The 12091-nt window shown below is 43.0% G+C and overlaps 1 protein-coding gene across 5 annotated transcripts in view; it reads left to right on the top strand.

The window, feature by feature from the left end:
• The first annotated feature begins 7794 nt into the window (after positions 1-7794).
• The window catches only part of CA8 (carbonic anhydrase 8), an 82153-nt gene continuing 77856 nt past the window's right edge, over positions 7795-12091 (top strand). For 3 of the 5 annotated variants that reach the window (XM_061438807.1, XM_061438809.1, XM_061438808.1), the window contains exons 1-2: positions 7795-8212; positions 9684-9875. In XM_061438807.1, the coding sequence (XP_061294791.1) occupies positions 8113-8212; positions 9684-9875 (292 nt within the window). In that variant the 5' untranslated portion in view covers positions 7795-8112. The remainder of the gene's footprint in view (positions 8213-9683; positions 9876-12091) is intronic. The other 2 variants (XM_061438806.1, XM_061438804.1) reach the window with 1 other exon arrangement.

Raw genomic sequence — 12091 nt, 5'->3', positions numbered from 1 at the left:
CATACATGGTCGCAGAATAACTTACACCTAATCAGAGTCTTAAATTATATACAGAATGTACAACACAAACAGTGAATCCTAATGTAAGCTATGGACTTTTGTTAATAATAACGTGTTATTATTGGCTCATCAATTGAAACAAATGTACCACCGAATACAAGATGCTAATAATAGGGGAAACCAGGCTGACGTGAGGGGGTAGGTGGCAACTGTCTGTACTTTCTGCTTAATTGTTTTGGAATAAAAACTGCTCAGCAAATAAAATCTATTAATTAAAAAAAGTTTTAGTTTTGCACGGCTCTTTTCCCAAGCTTCCTTCCTTAGCTTGCCTGATCCTTCTATTTTTAATACTCTTGACTCTGGCTGCCAAGACTGGTCTAGCACTTAATTTTCTGAGTTTCAGTTTCTTCATCTACTAAAAAACACCTTTTGTTATATTACTATGAATTAATGATCAAAATCACATTACACACACATAATAAGTCTTAGTTACTCTGTCATGTACAACTCTTTGTGACCCCATTGTCTGTAGCCCTTCAGCTTCCTCTGTCCATGGAATTCTCCAGGCAAGAGTACTGCAGTGGGTTGCCATTTCCTTCTCTAGGGGATCTTCTCAACCCAGGGTTTGAACCCGGGTCTCCCACATTGCAGGTAGACTCTTTACCAACTGAGCCACCAGGGAAGCTCCATATATAATATATGATTAGCAAATCATCAGCCCATGAGAGAGGATCCTGCAGTTTGCCCAGAGACAGGATGCAATAGAGCTGGCATGCAAATTTAAGTTGTCTGGCTGTTCTCCTGGTTGTGGAGACAGAGCATGGTGGCTGGGTTCACCAGCTCTGCAGGCAGGCAGTTTGGCTGTTCTGAGCATAGGTTCTAGAGAGAAACAGACCTTAGGTCACCCACCTCCTCTGTCTGTGACCACAGACCATCTGAGCCTTTCTTTTCTCATCTGAATGTGGGATGATATTATTGAAACTGTTATGAGAATTAAAGGAAACAGTCTATGAGAATGCTTGGCATAGTGTACGATACACTGTTACTGCTGTTTCAGTTCTTTATGCTGCATAATAAACCACCCTGAAGCTTAGTGGCTTTAAACAATGATTTATGATTTCTCACAAGTCTGTGGGTTAGACATTCCAGCAGGACTCAGACGGGCACTTTTCCTGCTCCACATATTGTCAGCTGGGGCCACTCACCTGGCTGTACTTGGCTGGGGCTACTAGGGGCTGGAAGGTCCTGCTCACCTGTGCCTTGGTATTGTCACGTGGCTAGCTTGGGCTTCCTTGCAGCAAAGCTGGCTCAGAGTAGAGTTTCTTCCATGATGACTGGTTCCTAACAGCAAAATTGGAATTGGCCAGTCCCCTCAGAGGCTAAGTCCTGAACTTGCCCAGGGTCATGCCACTACAGTCTCCTGGACAAAGCATATCACACAGCCTTGAGTTGGGGGAAGGGTAACAGGAGTTGCCCCTCATGTGCCTCAGGACAGGAGTGACAGCAGCCATTGCTGGAGATGATCGCAGTGCTCCAATATTCTCCTGTGAATTGCCCTGTCATTTTACACGACAAGCATAGCTGCATCTCCTACTGCCAACAGCATGTTGAGAGGCAGAGGGAGGTGTCACTGTTGTTGAGGGAACGGAAGTACAAGCATGGCCAGCGGGCTACTCTAACCTAGCCGCTGCATCATCCCTTCATGTCAAGAGGGCTCAATATATTTTTATTTTATTCTATTTATGTTTAATTTTATTTATATAATTTTGGCTGTGCCTTGTGGCTCGCAGGATCTTAGTTCCCCAATCAGGGACTGAACCTGGGTCTCAGCAGTGAAAGTGCTGCGTCCTAACTACTGAACCGCCAGGGAATTCCCCTCAATACATGCTTAGTATTGTTGTTCTGCCAACAGTGTGTACCCACCTATCATCTATTTTGTATTTTATTTCATGTCATGAGAGTGCTTTGAGACTCTTTTTTAAAAAGTCACTAAAACAGAGACATAGGGACACACCATTTAAAAGTATCATTTTACCTTTTCACTGACAGCACAGAAAACCTTCTATTAACACCTCAGAAAAAGAAAATAAACCTGATTGAAAAGTAAGCCCAGGCTGGCTTCTATATTCGAGTTTTTGCTGTTTGTTTTTCCTTTGCACTGGAATGCCCTTCTTACCTGGCTTCCTCCTCCCGTCTGTGGGCAAAAGAACACTTATTTATCTTGTAAAACCCAGCTCGCATGTCATTTCCTTTATGAAGCCCCTATTGACACACCTGCCACCAAGTAAACTTGGTCACTCCCTTCTTGCAGCTCCACTGCACCCTGAAAGCTTCCCCTGTAGCAAGCATAACTTTATTGCACTAACATATTGATAAAGGTTCATCAGAGGGAGCATGGGGGCTAATGTCTGAGTCCTGCCATGAGGGGATACAGAGAGAAATGAGACGAACCTCTTGCCATTGGGGAGCTCATTGTCTGTTGGGGCAGTTATACAATATTAATTTCAAACATGATCTTCATTTCAGGGCTAGAGATCTACACAGGGTTGTTAGGGACACACTTTAACCACTTGAGTAGGGGATATCAGGTGGCACAGTGGTAAAGAACCTGCCTGCCAATGCAGGAGACCCAAGAGACACGGGTTTGATCCCTGGGTCAGGCAGACCCCCTGGAGAAGGAAATGGCGACCTGCTCCAGTATTCTTGCCTGGAAAATCCCATGGACAGAGGAGCTTAGGAGGCTACAGTGCTTGGGATCACTCAGACACAACAGAGCACACACACACCATGACACAGTAGAGGCTATCATTTGGCAGACTACTAGGAAGGCTCTCTGCAGAAAGTGTTACCTGCTATAAAGAGAGATATGGAGCCATCAGTATAATGATCTCAGATGTCCCGACTTCAGCCCCTGTCATTTTGGAGGAAGCTTTGCATCCCAGGTGTGATTGGTGTGATCTCAGAGAAGTGCGGGGAGCAATGGCCCATGTTTACTGTAAGAGATGGGAGGGTTTCAATGTATAAGGACTTTCTCATGGTCTGGTAAGGATCCCACGTAGAGCCAGGGCTGCTAAAAAGTTTGCAAGGAAGAGATAAGGGCATTGTTTAAGGCTGTTTGGTTTCCTTACAGGTCAGAGAAGCACTTTAACTATGAAAAAAAAAAAAAGAGAGAGACAGATGTAAAACAGCATTTGGGCCAATGAAGATTACCCTTGTACTTACCTGAATGACTGTAACAGTCAGCTTTTGCTAGGGTATGCTGCTGTAACAAACAGTCCCACAATCTCAGTGGTGTATTTCTCATTGACATTACGTGCTGACTTCAGAATGGCTGTGGTTCTGACCCCCATGTTTTTCATTCCAGGACCCAGACTGACTGAAGGAGCAGTGCTTTTCTTGGCCTGGGTCATTATGGGGCAGAGAGACAAACACAATAACTCCTGAAGCTTCTATTGGGAAGTGGTATGTGCGCATCACTCATATTTGATTGGTCAAAGCAATGAGGTGCAATGTCACAGAAGGGACAAGAAAATGACAGGAATATAATTTACACAATTTACCACAGCTACACAGAACCCTAAGATTAAAAGCTGATGGTTCTGAAGACAAGAGACCAAGAATATATCATACAAATTAGATTGACAAGTGCAACTTGAAGCAGGAAAAATATGAGAGTAATCTGCTAAAGAAAGAAATATGAAAAAATCAAGGATTTCCCTGGTAGTCCAGTGGTTAAGAATCTGTCTCCCAATGGCAAGGGACTTGGGTTCTATCCGTGGATGGGGAACTTAGATCCCACAATCTGCAGGGCAACTAAGCCTGCTCAGCCCAACTACTGAGGCCACATGCTCTAGAGCCTGTGCTCTGCGACTAGAGAAAGCCCAAGTGCTGCAATGAAGATCGAACCCACACCACCGCCCCCACCCCCCAAAAAAAGAATCAGAACTTGCCTAAAAAACAAAGCTTAAAAACTTCAGAAATCAAAAATGTATACAGTGAGGAAAATTTTGATGTCTTTACCGACAAACCAAAAATCAGACTAGCAAACAAAGCAACCAGAGAAGTGTGTTGCTTCAGACACAGGCCCACTGAAGCCCACCTGTTTTGAGGATCATGGATGCGTTTTGGCAGGTCACACAAGGCATTTAGAGGAGAAAATGGATCGAAAACAAGCACTTCCATGATTAGCATCATCGGTTGCGCTGGCAATGCTACTCTGTCACGCAGTGGCCACCAAAAGCTCTACTCAGCTTTTTTGCTTTACCTCCAATGCTGTCTTTTCCCAGAAACTTTCCTTGATGACTCCTTTGTGTATGAATTGCATCTTCCTTAGATGTGATGGTACTTGTGTCTCTATTTAATATATTGCCTTTATTATAGTTAATGATTTACTTCTACCTCCTCACCCCCAAGACAACTGTGAATTCCTTGAGAGCAGAAACAGGATTTTATACATTTTAGGGTCTCCCATAGTGCCTAGTACAGAGAAGTGCGCACAAAGGAACACAAATCATGGTTGTTGAAGTTCAGAAATTGAGGATCTTGTTTGGAGTCTCTTGACAGGCAAATGCTAGCTCCATTCTTGAGGTGTTCCCAGAGCATACGTGCATAAAAGAAGAAGGTAATGATTGTTAATGACACTTCTAGGGCTCAAACTCACCAGTACAGTAAGAAAGCCTTGGTAAGATAGGCAAAAGGGGAGAATAGATTGGGAGCAAAGGGTTGTGTAAGTGAGAGGTTCTGTGAAACAATACCAGTATCTCTTTGTTCTTGTGCCATCAAGATTATTTTGTTCCTTTTAGGTGTTTCTATTTTTCTTTTCTTAGTATAAAATAGTAATTAGTTACATAGGTCTTAGTTTCAATAAACTGTTTTAGGATGTGGTTTGATCTCAGTTATGCAAACACTGGAAGAGAGCAATATACAGTTAATTTAAGGACTTAAATATATTAGGCTGAAATGCATTATAATGATACAGAGGGCTATGTAGAATACTTATGTTCATAATATAGAGCATGAATATTTTTAGACTTTCTGATATTAGGTTTAGGTGTGCTTGTTCTATTTTGTAAATCAAGGAATTGGCCTATATCTTTGATCTATGTGTTTAAGTTTTCATGGTGACAGATACCTTATAATAACTAGAAATAGAAATTCCATCTTTAGTGATAATACAGTATGGGGATCTGAGAAGAGAAGGTCTTAAGGTGCTATTAATTAGCAGAAATCTGAAGCACACAGTCTCAAAGCAATTAAGGCTGTTAATTGAATATGTGGATGCATGGTGGAATGGCTCATATGTTGTTGGGGAGGGTACCCTAGGCTGGCAGAGAGCAGTTACATTATACACATTAAGTTGAAAAATTCACAGAGAACAAATATGGGTAAATATACATTTGTCTAGTAGTTAACTGGATTTATGAATGGTGATACATTGTGGGGTATATGCAAATTTGTCTTTGAGAAGCAAAATCCAGCATTAACTATTCAATCTTTCAGCCTGTCTGTGGGGAGATATGGCATATGACATATGGCATACCTTTTACTCACGGAAAACTGAGCTTTTCTAGGAGATTTTGCTGTCTTCTGGTTTGGCAAACATCTCTATAATTCACATGCTCCTTTAAATGAAATTGGTGGTCACACAATGGCTGCCACCTAGCATCCATGCAATTTTGGGGGCAGAGGGGAGTGGACATTGTTGATAAGCTCAAGGTCTCTAAGAGATCCTATTATCAAGATCCTCCTGGGTTCTTTGAGTTGCAGCATTTGATGAACCTATGAACCTACTTCTAAAAGGAAACTTAATTGAAATGCTCAAGACTGTGAAACTCATTATCAGACAAATGCAAATCAAAACCACAATGAGGTACCATTTCACGCCAGTCAGAATGGCTGCTATCCAAAAGTCTACAAGCAATAAATGCTGGAGAGGGTGTGGAGAAAAGGAAATCCTCTTACACGGTCGGTGGGAAGGCAAACTAGTACAGCCACTATGGAGAACAGTGTGGAGATTCCTTAAAAAACTGGAAACAGAACTGCCATATGACCCAGCAATCCCACTGCTGGGCATATACACCGAGGAAACCAGAATTGAAAGAGACACGTGTACCCCAATGTTCATCGCAGCACTGTTTACAATAACCAGGACATGGAAGCAACCTAGATGTCCATCAGCAGATGAATGGATAAGAAAGCCGTGGTACATATGCACAATGGAGTATTACTCAGCCACTAAAAAGAATACATTTGAATCAGTTTTAATGAGGTGGATGAAACTGGAGCCTATTATACAGAGTGAAGTAAGCCAGAAAGAAAAACACCAATACAGTATACTAATGCATATATATGGAATTTAGAAAGATGGTAACGATAACCCTGTATGCGAGACAGCAAAAGAGACACAGATGTATAGAGCAGTCTTTTGGACTCTGTGGGTGAGGGCAAGGGTGGGATGATATGGGAGAATGGCATTGAAACATGTAAATTATCACATGTGAAACGAATCGCCAGTCCAGTTTCGATGCATAATACAGGGTACTCGGGGCTGGTGCACTGGGATGACCCAGAAGGATGGGATGGGGAGGGAGGTGGGAGGGGGGGTTCAGGATGGGGAACACATGTACACCCATGGCGGATTCATGTCAACATGGCAAAACCACTACAATATTGTAAAGTAAAATGAATAAATAAATAAGACAGATAAAAAAAAAACAGAAAGAGAAATAAAATGTTCTTTTTAGAAGAACTTAAGTAGAAAGTAGTTAATATTTGGGACAGTGCTCATTATTTTTTAAGGCTATATCTATCTCCCCCATTCCCCTCTGTCCCGTCCCCCCCATCCCCCACCCCCGCCGCCCCCGTGCATGCTCAGTCGTGTCCCAGTCTTTGTGACCTCATGGACTGTAGCCTGCCAGGCTCTTCTGTCCATGGGATTTCCCAGGCAAGAATACTGGTGTGGGTTGTATTAGGCACACAGTCCTAAAAATGCGAGGTTAACCTGTTCTAGGTAGGAGGTTGAAGTCATTCACGCTGGATTGAGGAGCATATTCAAGAGATGATTTTTCGGAGCAGGAAAGTTCCTGTTTGTTATGTAATATGTGTGTTTCATTATTTACACGATTTCCCTGGGCGATTGGGAGCTGTGTACACAACCAGCTGCGTCCGAAGCAGCAACCCAGGCTTGAAATAAAACTAAACAGCCTTCTTTTATTGCCTTTCACTCCTTATGCCTTTTCTAAATGGAAAAATTTCCCTAAATTACTTCTCTAGATTAAAACAATTTTTTTTCCTTAAATATTTGTAGGAACTATAGGCTTCCTGGAAAATTTTCTGTACTCGTTTCCACTGGTCTCTAAGGATGAATTAAATTAAAAAGTGAATATTCAATGATAAAGATTCGGAGCGGGAAAGTTTTTTGGTTTTGGTAAGGTGTTCTCAAGCCCTCTCTCATCGGGGTAATTCATTTCTCTTCTCCCGACCCCCTTCGTTCTTTGTGGTATTTCCTGGAGTCAGATGACAATACATAAGGGTAGGGAGCCCTGGCCAAGGCTCTGCGCACTGGGTGCTCAGGGCAGACCCCGGGGTTCTAGAAGGAAGGCGCGGGAGCGGGGTGTGTGCGTGTTGCGGGGAAGAGGGGTCCGGTGTGTGTGTCGTTGGGGGCGGGGTCCGCCGTTTCCACGGCTTCGGCCCGGAGCCCCTGCCTTTCCCTGCGGTCCACCGCAGGCCCGGCCCGAGCGCAGGGGCGGTCCCTCCCGTGCCAGCCCCGCCCCGGTCGGGTTTATAACCTGCCTGCTCGCGCTCCTTGAGCTGCAGCTTCTCTTGCGCTCCTGCTGCAATCGGGTCGAGAGTCCCCGGCCCGCCGCCCGAAAGACTTCCGCCTGGCACGCGCGCGTGCTCGCATCCACATTGCCCTTCACCGCACGCTCTCACACTCATCCCCGCTCACACTCATCACCCTCTCACACACGCGCGCTAACACTTACGGGAGCGCTCCCCCTGGAACGCGCGCTCACACTTCACCGCTCACACCCACTAGCGCCCCGGAGCGCTAGCCCTGCAGGGGCGCGCAGGCACCGCCGGCGAGAGCCCGAGGGGACTCACGGCCTCCCCATGGCTGACCTGAGCTTCATCGAAGATTCCGTGGCCTTCCCGGAGAAGGAGGAGGATGAGGAGGAAGAGGAGGAAGGTGTGGAGTGGGGCTACGAGGAAGGTAACCCGCCGCGCGTCCTGAGGCTGGCCCGCGGGGTGGGTCCCGCTGCTCTGGCGCGCTCCCCGCGCCTCCGCCGCCCCTCTTTCTCACGTGGGTCCCTGGCCCGTTTAGGGGCAGCAGGTGCTCCGGGTAGAGCGGGCTTCTCTGGGAGCCCGACCTTGGTGCCGGGCAGAGGTTGGCATCTGCCCCCGTCCGGTGGGCGAGCCCGAAGGCTGCGTTGGTGACAGTTCCATCTGGCTAGTAGCCAGAAGAGCAGCCTTAACTGTTACTGAACACCTTGAGAATGCAGCGTTACTGAAACTCTTATTTTCTTTATTTGAAAAAAAAAAAAATTCTTTGGTTTACAGCGTTGGGTTAGTTTCAGGAGTACAGCAAAGAGATTCAGTTATACAAACGCATATATTCACTCCTTTCCAGATTCTTGTCTCTTATCGCGTCCGTGAAACTGTTTCTTGCTTGCCTGCGGGGAGAAAGTATCTATTTGAGCTACTGAGTTTTCTAGAAGGATGCTGACACCTTTCAACTTTTTCTGAACAAGTCCTAAGTTTTTGGGCTGAATCAGTGGGCCTGGCAAGATGGGGATTGACCTTGTATAAAAAAGTTTAGTTTCCTAAAATGTATCCCTGAAGGTGTAGGACTCCTGATGGAGCTAACAACTGGTGCTGATGTTGACTACATATCTGCAACAAATGTAGAGTTTATAACTTGCATTATGCAAATATGGAAAGAGTATTATCTATATTTGCATGATATATATATGTATATAGGAGTATGTGTGTGTGTGCTCAGTTGCTAAGTGATGTCTGACTCTGCAACTTTATGGACCACAGCCTGCCAGGCTTCTCTGTCCATGGGATCTCTCAGGCAAGAATACAAGAGTGGGTTTCTATTTCCTTCTCCAGGGGATCTTCCCAACATAGGGACAGAACCTAGGGATCGCATGTCTCCTGCTTGGAAGGTGGATTCTTTACCACTGAGCCCCCCAGGAAGCCCTGTATATATGAATATGCACACTTCAAACTACTGTTTAAGAAATTTTTACTCACTAGCATTAGATTTTTATTTTTTGACTCACACTAGGAACACTGGAAGTTACAGGAATTTTCCAAGTACTTAACATAATTGCACTAATGAACAGAGGAAATTTTTGTGGTATTGTTTCTTTTTCCAATCACTTAAAGATGATCTGAATTTCCTAGAGCCATAAATTAGTACCTCTATGTAGGCAAATAGAACATTTTGTTAGTCTGGGACTCTGAATGTGATATTTGATAACATTCGATCATTCAACCTATGAATGCAAAAATGCACACACTTTGTTAATACCATGTCTTCTATAAAGCGACAGTAGTCATAGCTTTCTTAATAATGGCAAGGATCATAAACAATGTTTAAACTAGTTTTCACATGTTAAAGTTTGCTGTAACTTATTTTTTCAATCCATTCTAAGTTTGCTTCATTTTGTCCTCAGGTGTTGAGTGGGGCTTGGTGTTTCCGGATGCTAATGGAGAGTACCAGTCTCCGATTAACTTGAATTCAAGAGAAGCTCGATACGACCCCTCACTGCTGGATATCCGCCTCTCCCCAAATTATGTGGTCTGCCGGGACTGTGAGGTCGCCAATGACGGGCATACCATTCAGGTTATCCTGAAGTCGAAATCAGGTATTTTAGATGTTTCTGTGTGCTTCTTATTAAACTAGAGGTCATTGCCAAACTAATTTAGCTTGCAGGACCTTAATGGTAGGACTAACCTAGCTCTATTGTCAGGATACCTTTATATACTGTAGCATGCTTTTTGGGGGAATTATTTTCTGAAACATTTTGCAAGGATGAAATTATGAAGGTGTCAGTTGGTTGTCCCATGTTATATGATGTTATTGGAACAACCTTAGTTGGTCAAATTCCAGCTCTGTGAAATTTGAGGAAAAGTATATACAAATGTATGATGCTGAAGCTCCAGACAACTCATTGGTAAAGTCCTTGATGCTGGGAAAGATTGAGGGCAGAAGGAGAAGAGGGTGTCAGAGGATGAGATGGCTGGATAGCATCACCATGCAATGAACATGAACTTGGTCAAACTCCGGGAGATGGTGAGAGACAGAGAGGCTTGGAGTGCTGCAGTCCGTGGGGTCTCAAAGAGTTGGACATGACTGGGCAACTGAGCAACAACATACACAAGTATACGAATCTTCGTTTTGTCCAAAGTGTTGATTAGCTCAAATCATTTAGATAATTATAATTCTGTCTTACTGCTTTGTAAAACTGAAGATTAGCATTTATTGATATAATTTGGCATCCAAGATAGACTTTTCAAATTAAATTTACTATATTAATATATAATTGTATATAATATAATTAATAGTAATATAAATGTAATTAATATGGCAAGAAGAATTTTAATTAATAGCAGTCAAAATCAGTCTCTAAACTCAGTGAAAGATTTAAATGGCAAACAAAGCTCTTACTTTTTATTTTTTTTAACTCTCTTCCTCCCTTTTGAACCTATTTGAGATGGATCTGAAATGTTTTTTAGAAAAACTGTTGGATAATTGCCAAGGAAATTGCTTTTTTGCTTAAATATAGGGGGAGAGGAGAGCAGAATATTTTAAAATAAGCATTAATTTCTGGCTTTTCATAGTGAATACTAACTATACTCCATGGGAAGAATGTAAAATTAGGAATGTGTTGAAATATTGGGAAGTATTTAATAAACAGAGACCAACTGTACTCAAATTAATTCTGAATCGATAAATTTGATATTTCAAGCCATAAAATCTTTCAGTTTAATGTTAGACAGGGCAGGTATTGATTTCCAACTATGAATATTTTATTCATTGTGAATATTCCTGAGCTTTAATTTAGAGTCTTCCCAGCTACTCTGAGTCTAGACGAGGTATGGATATTTCCCAAAATAGAATCTAAGGTGTAGTCAAAGAGACAGAGTCAGATATAAACTCAAACTTAAGTCAGGTTTTTTTGGGGGGAGGGCTATGATGGGACATCATGTATTAATTTTAAAATACGTAATAAAATTATTGAATGCTGACTGTCCTGACATAAAAAACATATTAAGGTAATGTTGGTATTACACTGTAAAGTGTATTGGTTTATGTTGACATACTGTTTCATTTCTGTAAATAAACATTTACGTATCTATACAGCTAACATGCATTTCACATCAGGGCATCATGGTGACTGAGTGTTGGTTTGTATACAGATGGGTAAGATGGTTCTTGAAGATTCCTATTAATGACAACATAGTCCTCTATGGTGTCAGTGTAAATGCAACCTGGTGTTCTAAAAGTGTCACAAGAGTGTAGAGGAATGAACAAGTCCAAATGCTATCAATTAAGACAGTTTGTGTTCATTCCTGCTTGAAGATCAAATTTACTCCATCACATTGAGTTTGCCATGTTTTTTCTGGTGCCTTCTCAAGCATTCACAATTTTCTGTGGCCCCCTACTGCACCCCCAAACAGAGCCCATCAAGCATTGTTTCGACTTTTCTGCCCACACGGTCCTCCCCTGACCACTGAGGAAGAGTTGTCTGTGTTTCTGTCTGGGCCTGTTTTGGCGCACACACTCTGACCCCTTCCTCCATCCTCTTTGAAGACCTTGCTCCATCAGATGCCTGTCTCATTTCTTCCACTACAGTCAGTCATTTCTTCATTGTTTCTCCCTTTTCAGTGTTTCTCCATACTTAAAAAAAAAAAAAGTAAGAAAGAAACATGTGTCTGGAGCAGTTTATATTTACCCAGGTTCTATCCTTGGGTCGGGAAGATCCCCTGGAGGAGGAAATGGCAAGCCACTCCAGTATTCTTGCCTGGAGAATCCCATGGACCGAGGAGCCTGGCAGGCTACAGCCTATGGGGTCACAAA

The sequence above is a fragment of the Bos javanicus genome, chromosome 14 (genome assembly GCF_032452875.1).
Source record: "Bos javanicus breed banteng chromosome 14, ARS-OSU_banteng_1.0, whole genome shotgun sequence".
Taxonomy (NCBI): domain Eukaryota; kingdom Metazoa; phylum Chordata; class Mammalia; order Artiodactyla; family Bovidae; genus Bos; species Bos javanicus.
Note: the sequence above shows the minus strand (reverse complement) of the source record. Positions and strands in the feature narration are given on the sequence as shown.